General features: G+C 41.6%; 1 protein-coding gene across 2 annotated transcripts in view; it reads left to right on the forward strand.

Annotated features, from left to right (window-relative positions):
* Positions 1-26,091, forward strand: part of LOC139375794 (guanine nucleotide-binding protein G(olf) subunit alpha) — a 129,010-nt gene extending 102,919 nt beyond the window's left edge. For both annotated transcript variants that reach the window (XM_071117660.1, XM_071117661.1), the window contains exons 6-11: positions 15,457-15,585; positions 22,216-22,274; positions 22,718-22,838; positions 24,257-24,387; positions 24,765-24,832; positions 25,057-26,091. In XM_071117660.1, the coding sequence (XP_070973761.1) occupies positions 15,457-15,585; positions 22,216-22,274; positions 22,718-22,838; positions 24,257-24,387; positions 24,765-24,832; positions 25,057-25,203 (655 nt within the window). In that variant the 3' untranslated portion in view covers positions 25,204-26,091. The remainder of the gene's footprint in view (positions 1-15,456; positions 15,586-22,215; positions 22,275-22,717; positions 22,839-24,256; positions 24,388-24,764; positions 24,833-25,056) is intronic.
* Positions 26,092-26,325: the final 234 nt, after the last annotated feature.

Consider the following 26,325-nt stretch of genomic DNA (forward strand, 5'->3'; position numbering starts at 1 on the left):
TAGTAGGTCAGGGTCTGCTCTATCTATAGTAGTTATTGTCTATATCTATTGTAGGTCAGGGTCTGGTCTATATCTATAGTAGGTCAGGTGATATCTATAGTAGGTCTGGTCTGTAACTGTAGTAGGTATGGGCCTGGTCTCTATCTATATTAGTGCTGGGCCTGGTCTATATCTATAGTAGGTCTGGTTTATATCTATAGTAGTTCTGGTTTATATCTATAGTAGGTCTGGACTATATCTATAATAGGTCTGGTCTATATCTATAGTAGGTCTGGTATATATCTATAGTAGGTCATGGTCTATATCTATAGTGGATCTGGTCTATATCTATAGTGGGCCTTGTCTATATCTATAGTGGGCCAGGTCTATATCTATAGTAGTGCTGGGCCTGGTCTATATCTATAGTAGTGCTGGGCCTGGTCTATATCTATAGTGGGCCTTGCCTATATCTATAGTGGGCCTTGTCTATATAGATAGTGGGCCTGGGTATATCTATAGTAGTTCAGGAACTGGTCTATATCTATAGTAGGTCTGGTCTATATCTTTAGTAGGTCTGTTCTATATCTATAGAAGGTCTGGTCTATATCTATAGTAGGTCTGGTCTATATTTATAGTAGGTCTGGTATATATCTATAGTAGGTCATGGTCTATATCTATAGTGCATCAGGTCTATATCTATAGTGGATCTGGTCTATATCTATAGTGGATCTGGTCTATCTATAGTAGGTCATGGTCTATATCTATAGTGGATCTGGTCTATATCTATAGTGGATCTGGTCTATATCTATAGTAGGTCATGGTCTATATCTATAGTGGATCTGGTCTATATCTATAGTGGATCTGGTCTATATCTATAGTAGGTCATGGTCTATATCTATAGTGGATCTGGTCTATATCTATAGTAGGTCTGGTCTGGTCTATATCTATAGTAGGTCTGGTCTATATCTATAGTAGTTCTGGTCTGGTCTGTATCTTTAGTAGGTCAGGGTCTGGTCTATATCTATAGTGGATCTGGTCTATATCTATAGTGGATCTGGTCTATATCTATAGTAGGTCATGGTCTATATCTATAGTGGATCTGGTCTATATCTATAGTGGATCTGGTCTATATCTATAGTAGGTCTGGTCTATCTATAGTAGTTCTGGTCTGGTCTGTATCTTTAGTAGTTCAGGGTCTGGTCTATATCTATAGTAGGTGATGGTCTATATCTATAGTAGGTCATGGTCTATATCTATAGTGGGTCTGGTTCTATATCTATAGTGGGTCTGGTCTATATCTATAGTGGGTCAGGTCTATATCTATAGTAGGTCATGGTCTATATCTATAGTGGGTCTGGTCTATATCTATAGTAGGTCTGGTCTATATCTATAGAAGGTCTGGTCTATATCTATAGAAGGTCTGGTCTATATCTATAGTAGGTCTGGTCTATATCTATAGTAGGTCTGGTCTATATCTATAGTAGGTCTGGTCTATATCTATAGTACGTCTGGTCTATATCAATAGTGGGTCAGGGTCTGGTCTATATCTATAGTAGGTATGTTACATATCTATAGTATGTCTGGTATATATCTATAGTAGGTCTGGTCTATATCAATAGTGGGTCAGGGTCTGGTCTATATCTATAGTAGGTATGGTCTATCTATAGTAGGTCAGGGGTATATCTATAGTAGGTCTGATCTATATCTATAGTAGGTCTGATCTATATCTATAGTAGGTATGGTCTATATCTATAGTAGGTATGGTCTATATCTATAGTAGGTATGGGCTATATCTATAGTAGGTCAGGTTCTGGTCTATATCTATAGTAGGTCTGGTCTATATCTATAGAAGGTCTGGTCTATATCTATAGAAGGTCTGGTCTATATCTATAGTAGGTCTGGTCTATATCTATAGTAGGTCTGGTCAATATCTATAGTAGGTCTGGTCTATATCTATAGTAGGTCTGGTCTATATCAATAGTGGGTCAGGGTCTGGTCTATATCTATAGGTGGTCTGGTCTATATCTATAGTAGGTCTGGTCTATATCTATAGTAGGTCTGGTCTATATCTATAGTAGGTCTGGTCTATATCTATAGTAGGTCTGGTCTATATCAATAGTGGGTCAGGGTCTGGTCTATATCTATAGTAGGTATGTTACATATCTATAGTATGTCTGGTATATATCTATAGTAGGTATGGTCTATATCTATAGTAGTTATGGGCCTGGTCTGTATTTATAGTAGGTATGGGCCTGGTCTACATCTATAGTAGGTCTGGTCTATATCTATAGTAGGTCAGGGTCTGGTCTATATCTATAGTAGGTCTGGTCTATGTCAATAGTGGGTCAGGGTCTGATCTATATCTATAGTAGGTCTGGTCTATATCTATAGTAGGTATGGTCTATATCTATAGTAGGTATGGTCTATATCTATAGTAGGTATGGTCTATATCTATAGTAGGTATGTTCTATATCTATAGTAGGTATGGTTTATATCTATAGTAGGTCAGGTGATATCTATAGTAGGTCAGGTCTATCTATAGTAGGCCTGCTCTATCTATAGTAGTTATTGTCTATATCTATAGTAGTTCAGCGTCTGGTCTATATCTATAGTAGGTCAGGTGATATCTATAGTAGGTCAGGTCTATCTATAGTAGGCCTGCTCTATCTATATTAGTTATTGTCTATATCTATAGTAGTTCAGGGTCTGGTCTATATCTATAGTAGGTCAGGTGATATCTATAGTAGGCCTGGTCTGTATCTGTAGTAGGTATGGGCCTGGTCTATATCTATATTAGTGCTGGGCCTGGTCTATATCTATAGTAGGTCATGGTCTATATCTATATTAGGTCTGGTCTATATCTATATTAGTGCTGGGCCTTGTCTATATCTATAGTACGTCTGGTCTATATCTATAGTAGGTCAGGGTCTGGTCTATATCTATAGTAGGTCTGGTCTATCTATAGAAGGTCTGGTCTATATCAATAGTGGGTCAGGGTCTGGTCTATATCTATAGTAGGTATGTTATATATCTATAGTAGGTCTGGTATATATCTATAGTAGGTCTGGCCTATATCTGTAGTAGGTCTGTTCTATGTCTATAGTAGTTATGGGCCTGGTCTATATCTATAGTAGATATGGGCCAGGTCTATAGCTATAGTAGGTTTGGTCTATATCTATAGTAGTTCAGGGTCTGGTCTATATCTATAGTAGGTCTGGTCTATATCTATAGCTATAGTAGGTTTGGTCTATATCTATAGTAGTTCAGGGTCTGGTCTATATCTATAGTAGGTCTGGTCTATATCTATAGTAGGTCTGGTCTATATCTATAGTAGGTCTGGTCTATATCTATAGTAGGTCTGGTCTATATCTATAGTAGGTCTGGTTTATATCTATAGTAGGTCTGGTCTATATCTATAGTAGGTATGGTCTATATCTATAGTAGGTATGGTCTATATCTATAGTAGGTCAGGTGATATCTATAGTAGGTCAGGTCTATCTATAGTAGTTATTGTCTATCTATTGTAGGTCAGGGGCTGGTCTAAATCTGTAGTAGGTCAGGTGATATCTATAGTAGGTCTTGTCTATATCTATAGTGGATCTGGTATATTAGGCCTGGTCTGTATCTGTAGTAGGTATGGGCCTGGTCTATATCTATAGTAGTGCTGGGCCTGGTCTATATCTATAGTAGGTCTGGTCTATATCTATAGTAGGTCTGGTCTATATCTATAGTAGGTATGGTCTATATCTATAGTAGGTATGGTCTATATCTATAGTAGGTATGGTCTATATCTATAGTTGGTCAGGTGATATCTATAGTAGGTCAGGTCTATCTATAGTAGGCCTGCGCTATCTATAGTAGTTATTGTCTATATCTATAGTAGTTCAGGGTCTGGTCTATATCTATAGTAGGTCAGGTGATATCTATAGTAGGTCTGGTCTATATCTATAGTGGATCTGGTTTATATCTATAGTAAGCCTGGTCTGTATCTGTAGTAGGTATGGGCCTGGTCTATATCTATATTAGTGCTGGGCCTGGTCTATATCTATCGTAGGTCATGGTCTATATCTATTATAGGTCTGGTCTATATCTATAGTGTGCCTTGTCTATATCTATAGTACGTCTGGTCTATATCTATAGTAGGTCAGGGTCTGGTCTATATCTATAGTAGGTATGGGCCTGGTCCATATCTATAGTAGGTCTGGTCTATGTCTATAGTAGTTCAGGGTCTGGTCTATATCTATAGTAGGTCTGGTCTATATCTATAGTAGGTCTGGTCTATATCAATAGTGGGTCAGGGTCTGGTCTATATCTATAGTAGGTATGGTCTATATCTATAGTAGGTCAGGGGTATATCTATAGTAGGTCTGGTCTATAGATATAGACCAGGCCCATACCTACTACAGATACAGACCAGACCTACTATAGATATCACCTGACCTACTATAGATATAGACCAGACTCTGACCTACAATAGATATAGACAATAACTACTATAGATAGAGCAGACCCTGACCTACTATAGATATAGACCATACCTACTATAGATATAGACCATACCTACAATAGATATAGACCAGACCTACTATAGATATAGACCAACCCTTATATAGATATAGACCAGACCTACTATAAGTATAGACCAGATCTACTATAGGAATAGACCAGACCCTGACCTATCTAAAGTAGGTCTGGTCTATATCTATAGTAGTTCAGGGTCTGGTCTATATCTATAGTAGGTCTGGTCTATATCTATAGTAGGTCTGGTCTATATCTATAGTAGGTCAGGTGATATCTATAGTAGGTCTGGTCTATATCTATAGTGGGCCTTGTCTATATCTATATTTGGCCTGGTCTATATCTATAGTGGGCCTTGTCTGTATCTATAGTAGGTCTGGTCTATATCTATAGTAGGTCTTGGTCTGGACTATATCTATAGTAGGTCTGGTCTATATCTATAGTAGGCCTGGTCTATATCTATAGTAGGCCTGGTCTATATCTATAGTAGGTCTGGTCTATATTTATAGTAGGTCTGGGTCATATCTATAGTGGGTCTGGTCTATATGTATAGTGGGCCTTGTCTATATGTATAGTGGGCCTGGTCTATATCTATAGTAGGTCTGGGCCTGGTCTATATCTATAGTAGTGCTGGGCCTGGTCTATATCTATAGTAGGTCTGGTCTATATCTATAGTGGGCCTTGTCTGTATCTATAGTAGGTCTGGTCTATAGTAGGTCTGGTCTATATCTATAGTAGGTCTGGTCTATATCTATATTAGGCCTGGTCTATATCTATAGTAGGCCTGGTCTATATCTATAGTAGGCCTGGTCTATATCTATAGTAGGTCTGGTCTATATTTATAGTAGGTCTTGGTCTGGACTATATCTATAGTAGGTCTGGTCTATATCTATAGTAGGTCTTGGTCTGGACTATATCTATAGTAGGCCTGGTCTATATCTATAGTAGGCCTGGTCTATATCTATAGTAGGCCTGGTCTATATCTATAGTGGGTCTGGTCTATATCTATATTAGGTCTGGTCTATATCTAAAGTAGGTCTGATCTATAGTTATAGTGGGTCTTGTCTATAGATATAGTGGTCCTTGTCTATATCTATATTGGGCCTGGTCTGTATCTATAGTAGGTCTGGTCTATAGTAGGTCTGGTCTATATCTATAGTAGGTCTGGTCTATATCTATAGTAGGTCTGGTCTATATTTATAATGGGTCTTTGTCTGGTTTATACCTATAGTAGGTCTGGGCCTGGTCTGTATCTATAGTAGGTCTGGTCTATATCTATAGTGGGCCTTGTCTGTATCTATAGTAGGTCTGGTCTATATCTATAGTAGGTCTGGGTCTGCTCTATATCTATAGTGGGTCTGGTCTATATAGTAGGTCTGGTCTATATCTATAGTAGGTCTGCGTCTGGTCTATATCTATAGTACGTCTGGTCTATATCTATAGTAGGTCTGGGTCTGGTCTATATCTATAGTGGGCCTTTTCTGTATCTATAGTAGGTCTGGTCTATATATATAGTAGGTCAGGGTCTGGTCTATATAGTAGGTCTGGTCTATATAGTAAGTCTGTTCTATATCTATAGTAGGTCTGGTCTGGTCTATTCCTATAGTAGATCTGGTCTATACTTATAGTAGGTCTGGTCTATATCTATATAAGGGTTGGTCTATATCTATAGTAGGTATGGTCTATATCTATAGTAGGTATGGTCTATATCTATAGTAGGTCAGGGTCTGCTCTATCTATAGTAGTTATTGTCTATATCTATTGTAGGTCAGGGTCTGGTCTATATCTATAGTAGTTCAGGTGATATCTATAGTAGGTCTGGTCTGTATCTGTAGTAGGTATGGGCCTGGTCTATATCTATATTAGTGCTGGGCCTGGTCTATATCTATAGTAGGTCTGGTTTATATCTATAGTAGTTCTGGTTTATATCTATAGTAGGTCTGGACTATATCTATAATAGGTCTGGTCTATATCTATAGTAGGTCTGGTATATATCTATAGTAGGTCATGGTCTATATCTATAGTGGATCTGGTCTATATCTATAGTGGCCTTGTCTATATCTATAGTGGGCCTTGTCTATATCTATAGTGGGCCAGGTCTATATCTATAGTAGTGCTGGGCCTGGTCTATATCTATAGTGGGCCTTGCCTATATCTATAGTGGGCCTTGTCTATATAGATAGTGGGCCTGGGTATATCTATAGAAGTTTAGGAACTGGTCTATATCTATAGTAGGTCTGGTCTATATCTTTAGTAGGTCTGTTCTATATCTATAGTAGGTCTGGTCTATATTTATAGTAGGTCTGGTATATATCTATATTAGTGCTGGGCCTGGTCTATATCTATAATAGGTCTGGTCTATATCTATAGTAGGTCTGGTATATATCTATAGTAGGTCATGGTCTATATCTATAGTGGATCTGGTCTATATCTATAGTGGGCCTTGTCTATATCTATAGTGGGCCTTGTCTATATCTATAGTGGGCCAGGTCTATATCTATAGTAGTGCTGGGCCTGGTCTATATCTATAGTAGTGCTGGGCCTGGTCTATATCTATAGTGGGCCTTGCCTATATCTATAGTGGGCCTTGTCTATATTGATAGTGGGCCTGGGTATATCTATAGTAGTTCAGGAACTGGTCTATATCTATAGTAGGTCTGGTCTATATCTTTAGTAGGTCTGTTCTATATCTATAGTAGGTCATGGTCTATATCTATAGTGGGTCTGGTTCTATATCTATAGTGGGTCTGGTCTATATCTATAGTGGGTCAGGTCTATATCTATAGTAGGTCTGGTCTATATCTATAGTGGGTCTGGGCTATATCTATAGTAGGTCTGGTCTATATCTATAGTAGGTCTGGTCTATATCTATATAAGGGTTGGTCTATATCTATAGTAGGTATGGTCTATATCTATAGTAGGTATGGTCTATATCTATAGTAGGTCAGGGTCTGCTCTATCTATAGTAGTTATTGTCTATATCTATTGTAGGTCAGGGTCTGGTCTATATCTATAGTAGGTCAGGTGATATCTATAGTAGGTCTGGTCTGTATCTGTAGTAGGTATGGGCCTGGTCTATATCTATATTAGTGCTGGGCCTGGTCTATATCTATAGTAGGTCTGGTTTATATCTATAGTAGTTCTGGTTTATATCTATAGTAGGTCTGGACTATATCTATAATAGGTCTGGTCTATATCTATAGTAGGTCTGGTATATATCTATAGTAGGTCATGGTCTATATCTATAGTGGATCTGGTCTATATCTATAGTGGGCCTTGTCTATATCTATAGTGGGCCTTGTCTATATCTATAGTGGGCCAGGTCTATATCTATAGTAGTGCTGGGCCTGGTCTATATCTATAGTAGTGCTGGGCCTGGTCTATATCTATAGTGGGCCTTGCCTATATCTATAGTGGGCCTTGTCTATATAGATAGTGGGCCTGGGTATATCTATAGTAGTTCAGGAACTGGTCTATATCTATAGTAGGTCTGGTCTATATCTTTAGTAGGTCTGTTCTATATCTATAGAAGGTCTGGTCTATATCTATAGTAGGTCTGGTCTATATTTATAGTAGGTCTGTTATATATCTATAGTAGGTCATGGTCTATATCTATAGTGGATCTGGTCTATATCTATAGTGGATCTGGTCTATATCTATAGTAGGTCTGGTCTATATCTATAGGAGGTCATGGTCTATATCTATAGTGGATCTGGTCTATCTATAGTAGATCATGGTCTATATCTATAGTGGATCTGGTCTATATCTATAGTGGATCTGGTCTATATCTATAGTAGGTCATGGTCTATATCTATAGTGGATCTGGTCTATATCTATAGTAGGTCTGGTCTGGTCTATATCTATAGTAGGTCTGGGTCTATATCTATAGTGGATCTGGACTATATCTATAGTGGATCTGGTCTATATCTATAGTAGGTCTGGTCTATATCTATAGTAGTTCTGGTCTGGTCTGTATCTTTAGTAGGTCAGGGTCTGGTCTATATCTATAGTAGGTCATGGTCTATATCTATAGTAGGTCATGGTCTATATCTATAGTGGGTCTGGTTCTATATCTATAGTAGGTCTGGTCTATATCTATAGTGGGTCTGGGCTATATCTATAGTAGGTCTGGTCTATATCTATAGTAGGTCTGGTCTATATCTATATAAGGGTTGGTCTATATCTATAGTAGGTATGGTCTATATCTATAGTAGGTATGGTCTATATCTATAGTAGGTCAGGGTCTGCTCTATCTATAGTAGTTATTGTCTATATCTATTGTAGGTCACGGTCTGGTCTATATCTATAGTAGGTCTGGTCTATATCTATAGTGGGCCTTGCCTATATCTATAGTGGGCCTTGTCTATATAGATAGTGGGCCTGGGTATATCTATAGTAGTTCAGGAACTGGTCTATATCTATAGTAGGTCTGTTCTATATCTATAGAAGGTCTGGTCTATATCTATAGTAGGTCTGGTCTATATTTATAGTAGGTCTGGTATATATCTATAGTAGGTCATGGTCTATATCTATAGTGGATCTGGTCTATATCTATAGTGGATCTGGTCTATATCTATAGTAGGTCTGGTCTATATCTATAGGAGGTCATGGTCTATATCTATAGTGGATCTGGTCTATCTATAGTAGGTCATGGTCTATATCTATAGTGGATCTGGTCTATATCTATAGTGGATCTGGTCTATATCTATAGTAGGTCATGGTCTATATCTATAGTGGATCTGGTCTATATCTATAGTAGGTCTGGTCTGGTCTATATCTATAGTAGGTCTGGGTCTATATCTATAGTGGATCTGGTCTATATCTATAGTAGGTCTGGTCTATATCTATAGTAGTTCTGGTCTGGTCTGTATCTTTAGTAGGTCAGGGTCTGGTCTATATCTATAGTAGGTCATGGTCTATATCTATAGTAGGTCATGGTCTATATCTATAGTGGGTCTGGTTCTATATCTATAGTGGGTCTGGTCTATATCTATAGTGGGTCAGGTCTATATCTATAGTAGGTCATGGTCTATATCTATAGTGGGTCTGGTCTATATCTATAGTAGGTCTGGTCTATATCTATAGAAGGTCTGGTCTATATCTATAGAAGGTCTGGTCTATATCTATAGTAGGTCTTGTCTATATCTATAGTAGGTCTGGTCTATATCTATAGTACGTCTGGTCTATATCATTAGTGGGTCAGGGTCTGGTCTATATCTATAGTAGGTATGTTACATATCTATAGTATGTCTGGTATATATCTATAGTAGGTCTGGTCTATATCAATAGTGGGTCAGGGTCTGGTCTATATCTATAGTAGGTATGGTCTATCTATAGTAGGTCAGGGGTATATCTATAGTAGGTCTGATCTATATCTATAGTAGGTCTGATCTATATCTATAGTAGGTATGGTCTATATCTATAGTAGGTATGGTCTATATCTATAGTAGGTATGGTCTATATCTATAGTAGGTCAGGTTCTGGTCTATATCTATAGAAGGTCTGGTCTATATATATAGAAGGTCTGGTCTATATCTATAGTAGGTCTGGTCTATATATATAGAAGGTCTGGTCTATATCTATAGTAGGTCTGGTCTATATCTATAGTAGGTCTGGTCTATATCTATAGTAGGTCTGGTCTATATCTATAGTAGGTCTGGTCTATATCAATAGTGGGTCAGGGTCTGGTCTATATCTATAGTAGGTCTGGTCTATATCTATACAAGGTCTGGTCTATATCTATAGTAGGTCTGGTCTATATCTATAGTAGGTCTGGTCTATATCTATAGTAGGTCTGGTCTATATCAATAGTGGGTCAGGGTCTGGTCTATATCTATAGTAGGTATGTTACATATCTATAGTATGTCTGGTATATATCTATAGTAGGTATGGTCTATATCTATAGTAGTTATGGGCCTGGTCTGTATTTATAGTAGGTATGGGCCTGGTCTACATCTATAGTAGGTCTGGTCTATATCTATAGTAGGTCAGGGTCTGGTCTATATCTATAGTAGGTCTGGTCTATATCAATAGTGGGTCAGGGTCTGGTCTATATCTATAGTAGGTATGGTCTATCTATAGTAGGTCAGGGGTATATCTATAGTAGGTCTGATCTATATCTATAGTAGGTCTGATCTATATCTATAGTAGGTATGGTCTATATCTATAGTAGGTATGGTCTATATCTATAGTAGGTATGGTCTATATCTATAGTAGGTATGGTCTATATCTATAGTAGGTATGGTCTATATCTATAGTAGGTATGTTCTATATCTATAGTAGGTATGGTCTATATCTATAGTAGGTATGGTCTATATCTATAGTAGGTATGTTCTATATCTATAGTAGGTATGGTTTATATCTATAGTAGGTCAGGTGATATCTATAGTAGGTCAGGTCTATCTATAGTAGGCCTGCTCTATCTATAGTAGTTATTGTCTATATCTATAGTAGTTCAGGGTCTGGTCTATATCTATAGTAGGTCAGGTGATATCTATAGTAGGTCAGGCCTATCTATAGTAGGCCTGCTCTATCTATATTAGTTATTGTCTATATCTATAGTAGTTCAGGGTCTGGTCTATATCTATAGTAGGTCAGGTGATATCTATAGTAGGCCTGGTCTGTATCTGTAGTAGGTCAGGTGATATCTATAGTAGGTCAGGCCTATCTATAGTAGGCCTGCTCTATCTATATTAGTTATTGTCTATATCTATAGTAGTTCAGGGTCTGGTCTATATCTATAGTAGGTCAGGTGATATCTATAGTAGGCCTGGTCTGTATCTGTAGTAGGTATGGGCCTGGTCTATATCTATATTAGTGCTGGGCCTGGTCTATATCTATAGTAGGTCAGGTGATATCTATATTAGGTCTGGTCTATATCTATAGTGGGCCTTGTCTATATCTATAGTACGTCTGGTCTATATCTATAGTAGGTCAGGGTCTGGTCTATATCTATAATAGGTCTGGTCTATCTATAGAAGGTCTGGTCTATATCAATAGTGGGTCAGGGTCTGGTCTATATCTATAGTAGGTATGTTATATATCTATAGTAGGTCTGGTATATATCTATAGTAGGTCTGGCCTATATCTGTAGTAGGTCTGTTCTATGTCTATAGTAGTTATGGGCCTGGTCTATATCTATAGTAGATATGGGCCAGGTCTATAGCTATAGTAGGTTTGGTCTATATCTATAGTAGTTCAGGGTCTGGTCTATATCTATAGTAGGTCTGGTCTATATCTATAGCTATAGTAGGTTTGGTCTATATCTATAGTAGTTCAGGGTCTGGTCTATATCTATAGTAGGTCTGGTCTATATCTATAGTAGGTCTGGTCTATATCTATAGTAGGTCTGGTCTATATCTATAGTAGGTCTGGTTTATATCTATAGTAGGTCTGGTCTATATCTATAGTAGGTCTGGTCTATATCTATAGTAGGTCTGGTCTATATCTATAGTAGGTCTGGTCTATATCTATAGTAGGTCTGGTTTATATCTATAGTAGGTCTGGTCTATATCTATAGTAGGTCTGGTCTATATCTATAGTAGGTATGGTCTATATCTATAGTAGGTCAGGTGATATCTATAGTAGGTCAGGTCTATCTATAGTAGTTATTGTCTATCTATTGTAGGTCAGGGGCTGGTCTAAATCTGTAGTAGGTCAGGTGATATCTATAGTAGGTCTTGTCTATATCTATAGTGGATCTGGTATATTAGGCCTGGTCTGTATCTGTAGTAGGTATGGGCCTGGTCTATATCTATAGTAGTGCTGGGCCTGGTCTATATCTATAGTAGGTCTGGTCTATATCTAAAGTAGGTCTGGTCTATATCTATAGTGGGCCTTGTCTATATCTATAGTGGGCCTGGTCTATATCTATAGTAGTTCAGGGTCTGGTCTATATCTATAGTAGTGCTGGGCCTGGTCTATATCTATAGTATGTCTGGTCTATATCTATAGTGGGCCTTGTCTATATGTATAGTGGGCCTTGCCTATATGTATAGTGGGCCTGGTCTATATCTATAGTAGTTCAGGGTCTGGTCTATATCTATAGTAGTGCTGGGCCTGGTCTATATCTATAGTAGGTCTGGTCTATATCTATAGTGGGCCTTGTCTATATCTATTTTTGGCCTGGTCTATATCTATAGTGGGCCTTGTCTGTATCTATAGTAGGTCTGGTCTATATCTATAGTAGGTCTTGGTCTGGACTATATCTATAGTAGGTCTGGTCTATATCTATAGTAGGCCTGGTCTATATCTATAGTAGGCCTGGTCTATATCTATAGTAGGTCTGGTCTATATTTATAGTAGTTCTGGGTCTGGTTTATATCTATAGTAGGTCTGGTCTATATCTATAGTAGTTCAGGGTCTGGTCTATATCTATAGTAGGTCTGGTCTATATCTATAGTAGGTCTGGTCTATATCAATAGTGGGTCAGGGTCTGGTCTATATCTATAGTAGGTCTGGTCTATATCTATAGTAGGTCTGGTCTATGTCTATAGTAGGTCAGATTTATATCTATAGTAGGTCTGGTCTATATCTATAGTAGGTCTGGTCTATATCTATAGTAGGTCTGGTCTATATCTATAGTAGGTCTGCTCTATCTATAGTAGGTCTGGTCTATATCTATAGTAGGTCTGCTCTATCTATAGTAGGTCAGTTGATATCTATAGTAGGTCTGGTCTATATCTATAGTGGATCTGGTTTATATCTATATTAGGCCTGGTCTGTATCTGTAATAGGTATGGGCCTGGTCTATATCTATAGAAGTGCTGGGCCTGGTCTATATCCATAGTAGGTCTGGTTTATATCTATAGTAGGTCTGGTCTATATCTATAGTAGGTCTGGTCTATATCTATAGTAGGTCAGGTGATATCTATAGTAGGTCTGGTCTATATCTATAGTGGGCCTTGTCTATATCTATATTTGGCCTGGTCTATATCTATAGTGGGCCTTGTCTGTATCTATAGTAGGTCTGGTCTATATCTATAGTAGTTCAGGGTCTGGTCTATATCTATAGTAGGTCTGGTCTATATCTATAGTAGGTCTGGTCTATATCTATAGTAGGTATGGTCTATATCTATAGTAGGTCAGGTGATATCTATAGTAGGTCTGGTCTATATCTATAGTGGGCCTTGTCTATATCTATATTTGGCCTGGTCTATATCTATAGTGGGCCTTGTCTGTATCTATAGTAGGTCTGGTCTATATCTATAGTAGGTCTTGGTCTGGACTATATCTATAGTAGGTCTGGTCTATATCTATAGTAGGCCTGGTCTATATCTATAGTAGGTCTGGTCTATATTTATAGTAGGTCTGGGTCATATCTATAGTGGGTCTGGTCTTTTTCTATAGTGGGCCTTGTCTATATGTATAGTGGGCCTGGTCTATATCTATAGTAGTTCAGGGTCTGGTCTATATCTATAGTAGGTCTGGGCCTGGTCTATATCCATAGTAGTGCTGGGCCTGGTCTATATCTATAGTAGGTCTGGTCTTTATCTATAGTGGGCCTTGTCTGTATCTATAGTAGGTCTGGTCTATAGTAGGTCTGGTCTATATCTATAGTAGGTCTGGTCTATATCTATAGTAGGCCTGGTCTATATCTATAGTAGGCCTGGTCTATATCTATAGTAGGTCTGGTCTATATTTATAGTAGGTCTGGGTCTGGTTTATATCTATAATGGGTCTGGTCTATATCTATATTAGGTCTGGTCTATATCTAAAGTAGGTCTGATCTATAGATATAGTGGGTCTTGTCTATAGATATAGTGGGCCTTGTCTATATCTATAGTGGGCCTGGTCTGTATCTATAGTAGGTCTGGTCTATAGTAGGTCTGGTCTATATCTATAGTAGGTCTGGTCTACATCTATATTAGGATCAGGTCTTCATTATCCACAGCTCAGTGCTGATCTAGGATCAGGTCTTCATTATCCACAGCTCAGTGCTGATCTAGGATCAGGTCTTCATTATCCACAGCTCTGTGCTGATCTAGGATCAGGTCTTCATTATCCACAGCTCTGTGCTGATCTAGGATCAGGTCTTCATTATCCACAGCTCTGGGCTGATCTAGGATCAGGTCTTCATTATCCACAACGCTGGGCTGATCTAGGATCAGGTACCCCCTGTCCATATTTTCATTATGATCTAAAATGGAAATTCTGTGAGAAACACTATCAGCAGTAAGATCAGTAACGAACGGCTAACCTCCATCCACAATAACAATAGACAGACAGAAATAACCCTACAGTCTGAGCAGCTCTGCCATCTGGTGGCAACGGCCGGTACTGACACAGCCCTGCTTTTGCCACCGAGACACACCAGACACGAATCCAGGGTTCTGGTCTAGAAACACTGTTTTCACTACTCCTCCTTTTTACATCAGTACTGCAGTTTAACTGATGCTGGTCCCTATAAACCAGATGTGATGCTGGTCCCTATAAACCAGATGTGATGCTGGTCCCTATAAACCAGATGTGATGCTGGTCCCTGTAAACCAGATGTGATGCTGGTCCCTGTAAACCAGATGTGATGCTGGTCCCTGTAAACCAGATGTGATGCTGGTCCCTGTAAACCAGATGTGATGCTGGTCCCCGTAAACCAGATGTGATGCTGGTCCCCGTAAACCAGATGTGATGCTGGTCCCCGTAAACCAGATGTGATGCTGGTCCCCGTAAACCGGATGTGATGCTGGTCCCCGTAAACCAGATGTGATGCTGGTCCCCGTAAACCAGATGTGATGCTGGTCCCCGTAAACCAGATGTGATGCTGGTCCCCGTAAACCAGATGCGATGCTGGTCCCTATAAACCAGATGTGATGCAATGGGATGCCTCTGTTGAAATGATTGTTGTGGTTTATACGGAATGAGGTGAATGATAGCTGTTTTATACGGAATGAGGTGAATGATAGTTGTTATACGGAATGAATTGATTGATAATGGTGTGTGTGTGTGTGTGTGTCTCTGCAGTTTCCTGGACAGAATTGACTCAGTAAGACAAGGAGACTACACTCCCACAGACCAGGACCTGCTACGATGCAGAGTGTTAACTTCAGGGATATTCGAGACGCGATTCCAGGTAGACAAAGTCAACTTTCAGTAAGTATATTTTACTTTACTTCTCTCCGTGTCTGTCTCTCTCTCCGTCTCTCTCTCTCCATGTCTCTCTCTCCTTGTCTTTTCGTGTCTGTCTCTCCTTGTGTCTCTCTCTCGCTGTCTCTCTCTCCGTGTCTCTCTCTCTCGCTGTCTCTCTCTCCGTGTCTCTCTCTCGCTGTCTCTCTCTCCGTGTCTCTCTCTCGCTGTCTCTCTCTCCGTGTCTCTCTCTCGCTGTCTCTCTCTCCTTGTCTCTCCGTGTCTCTGTCTCTCCGTGTCTGTCTCTCCATGTCTCTCTCTCTCTCGCTGTCTCTCTCCGTGTCTCTCTCTCCCTGTGTCTCTCTCTCCGTGTCTCTCTCTCTCTGTGTCTCTCTCTCTCTCTTTCCCTGTGTCTCTCTCTCCCTGTATCTCTCTCTCCCTGTGTCTCTCTCTCCCTGTGTCTCTCTCTCCGTGTCTGTCTCTCCGGTTCTGTCTCGGTCTCTCTGTCGCTCTATGCCCCTCTTTCTCTCTCTCTGTGTCTCTCTCTCCGTGTCTGTCTCTCCATGTCTCTCTCTCTGTGTCTCTCTCTCTGTGTCTCTCTCTCTGTGTCTCTCTCTCTGTGTCTCTCTCTCTGTGTCTCTCTCTCCGTGTCTCTCTCTCCGTGTCTCTCTCTCCGTGTCTCTCTCTCCGTGTCTCTCTCTCCGTGTCTCTCGCTCCGTGTCTCTCTCTCCCAGTGTATCTCTCTCCCAGTGTCTCTCTCTCCCGGTGTCTCTCTCTCCCTGTGTCTCTCTCTCCCTGTGTCTCTCTCTCCCTGTGTCTCTCTCTCCCTGTGTCTCTCTCTCCCTGTGTCTCTCTCTCCCTGTGTCTCTCTCTCCCTGTATCCCTCTCTCCCTGTATCCCTCTCTCCCTGTGTCTCTCTCTCCCTGTGTCTCTCTCTCCCTGTGTCTCTCTCTCCCTGTGTCTCTCTCTCCCTGTGTCTCTCTCTCCCTGTGTCTCTCTCTCCCTGTGTCTCTCTCTCCCTGTGTCTCTCTCTCCCTGTGTCTCTCTCTCCCTGTATCCCTCTCTCCCTGTATCCCTCTCTCCCTGTGTCTCTCTCTCCCCGTGTCTCTCTCTCCCCGTGTCTCTCTCTCCCTGTGTCTGTCTCTCCGGTTCTGTCTCGGTCGCTCTGTGCCCCTCTTTCTCTCTCTCTGTGCCTCTCTCTCCGTGTGCCTCTCTCTCTCTCTGTCAATTAAATTTGCTTTATTGACGTTACAATGTACATATTTCTAAAGCTTACTTTGGATATTTACAATAATTATAAAAATTGTCACCTGGACAACAGTAACAACAATAACCAAGTGTCAAAATAACCATACATTCAACAATAACAATAAGCATACAGTAGAGGACATGTGCAGGTTGATTGGTCTGCCAGACACTGTCCCTCAACTTATGGCAGGCAGCAATTTAGTGCGCTGCCAACCCACAGCTCTCTGCGTCCTCCCCCAACAGGACGGGTAGCCTATCCTCATCAGAGAGGTCTTTGAAACCTTGAATAAGGGTTTCACTGTTGGGGAAATGACACTCTAATTGTTTTATATTTTGTCTGTCTCTCAGTGTCTCTGTCTCTCCCTCTCGTATGCTAACTGGTGGATCACATGAGTAAGAGAGACTCTGAAACTGAGCTCGAGCAGATTTTAGATAGGACTCAGGTCCCATATTCACAAAGCGTCTCTGAGTAGGAGTGTTGATCTAGTTTCCCCTGTTAGATCATAATAAATAAGACTAGATGGACAGGGGGGACTTGATCATAATAAATAAGACTAGATGGACAGGGGGGCCTGATCATAATAAATAAGACTAGATGGACAGGGGGACCTATCCTAGATCATAATAAATAAGACTAGATGGACAGGGGGGACCTGATCATAATAAATACGACTAGATGGACAGGGGGGACCTGATCATAATAAATAAGACTAGATGGACAGGGGGACCTGATCATAATAAATAAGACTAGATGGACAGGGGGGACTTGATCCTAGATCATAATAAATAAGACTAGATGGACAGGGGGGACCTGATCATAATAAATAAGACTAGATGGACAGGGGGGACCTATGCTAGATCATAATAAATAAGACTAGATGGACAGGGGGGACCTGATCCTAGATCATAATAAATAAGACTAGATACAGTGCCTTGCGAAAGTATTCGGCCCCCTTGAACTTTGCGACCTTTTGCCACATTTCAGGCTTCAAACATAAAGATATAAAACTGTATTTTAACAAGTGGGACACAATCATGAAGTGGAACGACATTTATTGGATATTTCAAACTTTTTTAACGAATCAAAAACTGAAAAATTGTGCAGCAAACTCTCTCCAGAAGTTCAGTGAGGATCTCTGAATGATCCAATGTTGACCTAAATGACTAATGATGATGAATACAATCCACCTGTGTGTAATCAAGTCTCCGTATAAATGCACCTGCATTGTGATAGTCTCAGAGGTCCGTTAAAAGCGCAGAGAGCATCATGAAGAACAAGGAACACACCAGGCAGGTCCAAGATACTGTTGTGAAGAAGTTTAAGGCCGGATTTGGATACAAAAATATTTCCCAAGCTTTAAACATCCCAAGGAGCACTGTGCAAGCGATAATATTGAAATGGAAGGAGTATCAGACCACTGCAAATCTACCAAGACCTGGCCGTCCCTCTAAACTTTCAGCTCATACAAGGAGAAGACTGATCAGAGATGCAGCCAAGAGGCCCATGATCACTCTGGATGAACTGCAGAGATCTACAGCTGAGGTGGGAGACTCTGTCCATAGGACAACAATCAGTCGTATATTGCACAAATCTGGCCTTTATGGAAGAGTGGCAAGAAGAAAGCCATTTCTTAAAGATATCCATAAAAAGGGTTGTTTAAAGTTTGCCACAAGCCACCTGGGAGACACACTAAACATGTGGAAGAAGGTGCTCTGGTCAGATGAAACCAAAAATGAACTTTTTGGCAACAATGCAAAACGTTATGTTTGGCGTAAAAGCAACACAGCTCATCACCCTGAACACACCATCCCCACTGTCAAACATGGTGGTGGCAGCATCATGGTTTGGGCCTGCTTTTCTTCAGCAGGGACAGGGAAGATGGTTAAAATTGATGGGAAGATGGATGGAGCCAAATACAGGACCATTCTGGAAGAAAACCTGATGGAGTCTGCAAAAGACCTGAGACTGGGACGGAGATTTGTCTTCCAACAAGACAATGATCCAAAACATAAAGCAAAATCTACAATGGAATGGTTCAATAATAAACATATCCAGGTGTTAGAATGGCGAAGTCAAAGTCCAGACCTGAATCCAATCGAGAATCTGTGGAAAGAACTGAAAACTGCTGTTCACAAATGCTCTCCATCCAACCTCACTGAGCTCGAGCTGTTTTGCAAGGAGGAATGGGAAAAAATGTCAGTCTCTCGATGTGCAAAACTGATAGAGACATACCCCAAGCGACTTACAGCTGTAATCGCAGCAAAAGGTGGCGCTACAAAGTATTAACTTAAGGGGGCTGAATAATTTTGCACGCCCAATTTTTCAGTTTTTGATTTGTTAAAAAAGTTTGAAATATCCAATAAATGTCATTCCACTTCATGATTGTGTCCCACTTGTTGTTGATTCTTCACAAAAAAATACAGTTTTATATCTTTATGTTTGAAGCCTGAAATGTGGCAAAAGGTCGCAAAGTTCAAGGGGGCCGAATACTTTCGCAAGGCACTGTATACGGGGGGGGACCTGATCCTAGATCATACTAAATTAGACTAGATGGACAGGGGGGGAACAGATCCTAGATCATAATAAATAAGACTAGATGGACAGGGGGGACCTGATCATAATAAATAAGACTAGATGGACAGGGGGGACCTGACCCTAGATCATAATAAATATGACTAGATGGACAGGGGGACCTGATCATAATAAATAAGACTAGATGGACAGGGGGGACCTGATCATAATAAATAAGACTAGATGGACAGGGGGGACCTGGTCATAATAAATAAGACTAGGTGGACAGGGGGGACCTGATCATAATAAATAAGACTAGATGTACAGGGGGGACCTGATCATAATAAATAAGACTAGATGGACAGGGGGGACCTGATCATAATAAATAAGACTAGATGGACAGGGGGGACATGATCCTAGATCATAATAAATAAGACTAGATGGGCAGGGGGGACATGATCCTAGATCATAATAAATAAGACTAGATGGACAGGGGGGACATGATCCTAGATCATAATAAACAAGACTAGATGGACAGGGGGGCCTGATCCTTGATACAAAGTGCTCCAGGTCTCTGCTCATAGAGGGCAATACCGTTAGTCTCCGCGGAAGGACTCCAATGTCCCGGCCTGCCAGCCAATAAAATAGCCAGTCAGTCAGCCAGCTAGTCAGCAGTCAGTCAGCCAGTGTTACATGATGTAGTTGTGACCTCTCTCTCCGTCTCTCTGTCTCTCCCTCTCTCTCTCCTCTTCCAGTTTGTTTGATGTAGTTGTGACCTCTCCCCCTCTCTCTCTCTCTCTCTCTCTTTCCCCTCTTCCAGTATGTTTGATGTAGTTGTAACCTCTCGTATGCTAACTGGTGGATCACATGAGTAAGAGAGACTCTGAAACTGAGCTCGAGCAGATTTAAGATAGGACTCGGGGCCCATATTCACAAAGCGTCTCTGAGTAGGAGTGTTGATCTAGTTTCCCCTGTTAGATCATAATAAATAAGACTAGATGGACAGGGGGGACCTGATCATAATAAATAAGACTAGATGGACAGGGGGGACTTGATCCTAGATCATAATAAATAAGACTAGATGGACAGGGGGACCTGATCATAATAAATAAGACTAGATGGACAGGGGGGACCTGACCCTAGATCATAATAAATAAGACTAGATGGACAGGGGGGCCTGATCATAATAAATAAGACTAGATGGACAGGGGGGACCTGATCATAATAAATAAGACTAGATGGACAGGGGGACCTGATCATAATAAATAAGACTAGATGGACAGGGGGGGCCTGATCATAATAAATAAGACTAGATGGACATTGGGACCTGATCATAATAAATAAGACTAGATGGACAGGGGGAGATGATCCTAGGTTCATAATAAATAAGACTAGATGGACAGGGGGACCTGATCATAATAAATAAGACTAGATGGACATTGGGACCTGATCATAATAAATAAGACTAGATGGACAGGGGGGACCAGATCATAATAAATAAGACTAGATGGACAAGGGGGCCTGATCATAATAAATAAGACTAGATGGACAGGGGGGACCTGATCATAATAAATAAGACTAGATGGACAGGGGGGACCTGATCATAATAAATAAGACTAGATGGACAGGGGGGACCTGACCCTAGATCATAATAAATAAGACTAGATGGACAGGGGGAGATGATCCTAGGTTCATAATAAATAAGACTAGATGGACAGGGGGACCTGATCATAATAAATAAGACTAGATGGACATTGGGACCTGATCATAATAAATAAGACTAGATGGACAGGGGGGACCAGATCATAATAAATAAGACTAGATGGACAAGGGGGCCTGATCATAATAAATAAGACTAGATGGACAGGGGGGACCTGATCATAATAAATAAGACTAGATGGACAGGGGGGACCTGACCCTAGATCATAATAAATAAGACTAGATGGACAGGGGGGGCTGATCATAATAAATAAGACTAGATGGACAGGGGGGACCTGATCATAATAAATAAGACTAGATGGACAGGGGGGACCTGACCCTAGATCATAATAAATAAGACTAGATGGACAGGGGGGACCTGATCATAATAAATAAGACTAGATGGACAGGGGGGACCTGATCATAATAAATAAGACTAGATGGACAGGGGGGACCTGACCCTAGATCATAATAAATAAGACTAGATGGACAGGGGGGGCTGATCCTTGATACAAAGGGCTCCAGGTCTCTGCTCATAGAGAGCAATACCGTTAGTCTCCACAGGAGGGCTCCAATGTCCCGGCCTGCCAGCCAATCAGTCAGCCAGCTAGTCAGCAGTCAGTCAGCAGCCAGCTAGTCAGCAGTCAGTCCCCCAGCCAGTCAGTCCCCCAGCCAGTCAGTCCCCCAGCCAGTCAGTCCCCCAGCCAGTTCCCCAGTCAGTCACCCAATCAGTCAGCAGTCAGTCAGCCAGTGTTACATGATGCAGTTGTGACCTCCCTCCCTCCCTCCCTCCCTCCCTCCCTCCCTCCCTCCCTCCCTCCCTCCCTCCCTCCCTCCCTCCCTCCCTCCCTCCCTCCCTCCCTCCCTCCCTCCCTCCCTCCCTCCATCTCCCCCCCTCCCCCTCCCTCCATCTCCCCCTCCCTCCCTCCTCTTCCAGTATGTTTGACCTCCCTCACTCTCTCACCCTCCCTCCCTCCCTCCCTCCCTCCCTCCCTCCCTCCCTCCCTCCCTCCCTCCCTCCCTCCTCTTCCAGTATGTTTGACCTCTCTCTCTCACTCTTTCTCGCTCTCACTCTTTCTCTCTCTCTCTCTCTCTCTCTCTCTCTCTCCCCTCTCCTCTCCTCTCCTCTCCTCTCCTCTCCTCTCTCTCCTCTTCCAGTATGTTTGATGTAGTTGTGACCTCTCTTTCTCCTCTCCCAGTATGTTTGATGTAGGTGGCCAGAGAGATGAGAGGAGAAAATGGATCCAATGCTTTAATGGTGAGTTGGATATTTTCTCTCTAACTAGAAAGGTGACCTGATGAGACAGTTGGTGTGTATGATCTTCTAACCTCTCTCTGTCTCTCTCCCCTCCTCTAGAAGTGACTGCTATCATCATCTAAACTTTCTTGTCCTCTGTCTAGATGTGACTGCTATCATCATCTAAACTTTCTCCTCTCGTCCTCTTGTCTAGATGTGACTGCTATCATCATCTAAACGTTCTCCTCCTCTCCTCTCGTCCTCTGTGTAGATGTGACTGCTATCATCATCTAAACTTTCTCCTCCTCTCCTCGTCCTCTCCTCTCCTGTAGATGTGACTGCTATCATCTTATCTCCTCCTCTCCTGTAGATGTGACTGCTATCTAATTATCTCGTCCTCTGTGTAGATGTGACTGCTATCATCTTCTAAACGTTCTCCTCCTCTCCTCTCGTCCTCTGTGTAGATGTGACTGCCATCATCTTTGTGGTTGCCAGCAGCAGCTACAACATGGTCATACGAGAGGACAACAACACCAACAGGCTACGGGAAGCCCTGGATCTCTTCCGCAGTATCTGGAATAACAGGTCTGTTATATGTCGTAGAACAACAATCACTAGAGCGAAACATCCCCATTTAAACCACCATTTTGTGATGGGGTGGATTCGGACCAGTGGGCATATGAAGTGTAGAAGGAGGAAGTTCTGGACTCGTTATGGAACACGAGATTTCCCCCTTTCTGATTTAACAGACCAAAACTTCAACCATGCAGAATCATTTAGAATAACGGAAAGTTACTAGAACCAGTTTCAACTGTTCTGCCTGCGGCTATGGAACTGAGCTGTTCACCGGACGTGCTACCTGTCCCAGACCTGCTACCTGTCCCAGACCTGCTACCTGTCCCAGACCTGCTACCTGTCCCCGACCTGCTACCTGTCCCAGACCTGCTACCTGTCCCAGACCTGCTACCTGTCCCAGACCTGCTGTTTTCAACTCTCTAGAGACAGCAGGAGCGGTAGAGATACTCTGAGTGACCGGCTATGAAAAGCCAACTGACTTTTACTCCTGAGGTGCTGACCTGATGCACCCTCGACAACCACTGTGATTATTATTATTTGACCGTGCTGGTCATTTATGGACATTTGAACATCTTGGCCATGTTCTGTTATAATCTCCACCCGGCACAGCCTAGATCTCCTCAACTTTGTCCGGGACCTGTTTGGAGAGCTCCTTGGTCTTCATGTTGCCCCTTGCTTAGTTGTGTTGTAGACTCTGGGACCTTTCAGAACAGGTGTATATATACTGAGATCATGTGACACTTAGATGGCACACAGTTGGACTTTATTTAATTAATTATGTGTCTCCTGAAGGTAATTGGTTGCACCAGATCTTATGTAGTGGCTTCATAGCAAAGAGGAGGGGCTTCATAGCAAAGAGGAGGGGCTTCATAGCAAAGGGGAGGGGCTTCATAGCAAATGGGAGGGGCTTCATAGCAAAGGGGAGGGGCTTCATAGCAAAGGGGGAGGGGCTTCATAGCAAAGAGGAGGGGCTTCATAGCAAAGAGGAGGGGCTTCATAGCAAAGGGGGTGAAAATACACTCACCACTTCTCCGTTAATCTATTTTTTTAATTATTTTATTTTGTACATTTCAGTTCACCAATTTGAACTATCTTTGTGTCCATTACATGAAATCCATTTAAATTTAAATTACAGGTTGTAATGCAACAGAATTGATCAACTGCCAGGGGGGGAGGGAGGGAGGGAGGGAGGGAGGGAGGGAGGGAGGGAGGTCACAACTGCATCATGTAACACTGGCTGACTGACTGCTGACTGATTGGGTGACTGACTAAATAATACGGTTTATCAGACACTTTCATCCAAGGGGACTTATACATGCGTTTAGTCACGTATGGATGGTTCCGGGGAATTGAACCCACTCTCCTGGTATTGTGTGGGCTCAACCATACTGTACCATTCTAATGCTGATTTGTGTGTTTTTTTTCAGGTGGTTACGCACCATATCGGTCATATTGTTTCTGAACAAGCAGGACATGTTGGCCGAGAAAGTATTAGCTGGGAAATCCAAAATCGAAGACTACTTTCCGGAATATTCTCGCTACACCATACCCAACGAAGGTAGGTAGCTCCACCACATCACATTAACCCACACTATTTTACAGCAACTCTGTCTCTGTTTTACAGCAACTCTGTCTCTGTTTTCCATCAACTCTCTCTGTTTTACAGCAACGCTGTCTCTGTTTTACAATAACAGTTTCTGTCTCTGTTTTACAGCAACTCTGTCTCTGTTTTACAATAAGTTTCTGTCTGTCTCTGTTTTACAGCAACTCTGTCTCTGTTTTACAGCAACTCTGTCTTTGTTTTACAATAACAGTTTCTGTCTCTGTTTTACAGCAACTCTGTCTCTGTTTTACAATAACAGTTTCTGTCTTGTCTCTGTTTTACAGCAACTCTGTCTCTGTTTTACAATAACAGTTTCTGTCTCTGTTCTACAGCGACTCCTGAACCTGGTGAAGACCCAAAAGTAACAAGAGCTAAGTTCTTCATCCGAGACGAGTTCCTGGTAACTATTCAATATTACTATTGAAATGTCTGTTTAAAGCTACCGTCTGGGATTTGAAAAACCACAAAATGGCTACCAGTTTTGTTCAAACTGTCCTAACATTGATGTAACAATACACAGACTGTAGCTTTAAAATCCACTTTTAAAAGCTGTTTTTTTTTTTATGCTTGACTCTTGTGGATAACCCTACACTAATCTAACCTGCTCTTCCTCCCCGTCCTCAGAGGATCAGCACAGCCAGTGGAGATGGCAGACACTACTGCTACCCCCACTTCACCTGTGCCGTGGACACGGAGAACATCAGGAGAGTCTTCAACGACTGTCGCGATATCATTCAGAGGATGCATCTGAGGCAGTACGAACTCTTGTGATGGGATGGACAGACACACACACACACACACACAGTACAGACGCAAACACACACACACAGCTCCATCAAGCCTTCTGGGATTTTATTCAACCATTCTGCATCCTCAACCCAAAAAACCAACCCGACCCTGTCCCCCCCCCCCCGCCCCTCTATGAAGTACTACTGAAGTCTGTCATCCTATTTTTCCTCTTTTTGACAAACGTGTCCTTTTGTTGGAGACTGTTTCATCCCTCCTTTTCACTGATAGGAAAACAAGACGTTTTGGGTGTTTTTATTTTTTCTCTCCTGAATGCCTTGATTTGATTTGTAACATTCCTCTGACTCCTCCTCCTTCTCACATTCTGTTCTGTCATTGGACTGGACTGAACTGGGCTGGAACTGGACTAGACTGGGTAGCTGGGCAGGTGGTGATGTTTGGATGTGAGAAGAGGACCCCCCCCCCCCCCCCCCCCCCCCCAGCAAGACCTCAGTTTAGAGGCAGTGTCGGTGTGTCTGTTTGAGAAGAGACCCCCTACAAGACCTCAGCGTAGAAGCAGTCACCTGAAAGTTGGAGCTGGCATCACCCCCTGCCCCCCCCCCATCAGAGCGATCCTTCTTCTTCCCCTCTCTGCCAGACAACTTGATGATGGAGAGAGGGAGGAGGACGAGACAGACGAAGACAAAGAGAGAATGCACTTTTGTATCAGGTTGCTTAATACCTTATTGTTTGAGGAAGTATAAACACAATGTAGCATCAAAATATTTATAACTCTGTTTTACACTGTATAGTGTTGCAGGTGGACTAAAGGATGGAGAGACTCTGGCCTCCTGTTGTGTGAGGTCTGGAAGGACTGATACAGAATGGTGGTAGAGAGAAAGGGGTGGGGGGGTGACAAGTGCGAGCCAGAAAGGAAAGGAATGAACGACTTAATGAAGAATGGAAAGGGGACTAAACTCTGCACCTTAACTCTGCCTCGCGATGACCTCTCCCTTAAAGGAACAACAACTAACACACTGACTAATCTGTCACCAACAACCATCCTTTCTAGAGTTGAAGTCGGAAGTTTACATACACTTTAGCCAAACACATTTAAACTCAGTTTTTCACAATTCCTGTCATTTAATCCTAGTAAAAATTCCCTAT

The sequence above is a fragment of the Oncorhynchus clarkii genome, chromosome 20 (assembly GCF_045791955.1).
Source record: "Oncorhynchus clarkii lewisi isolate Uvic-CL-2024 chromosome 20, UVic_Ocla_1.0, whole genome shotgun sequence".
Lineage (NCBI taxonomy): Eukaryota > Metazoa > Chordata > Actinopteri > Salmoniformes > Salmonidae > Oncorhynchus > Oncorhynchus clarkii.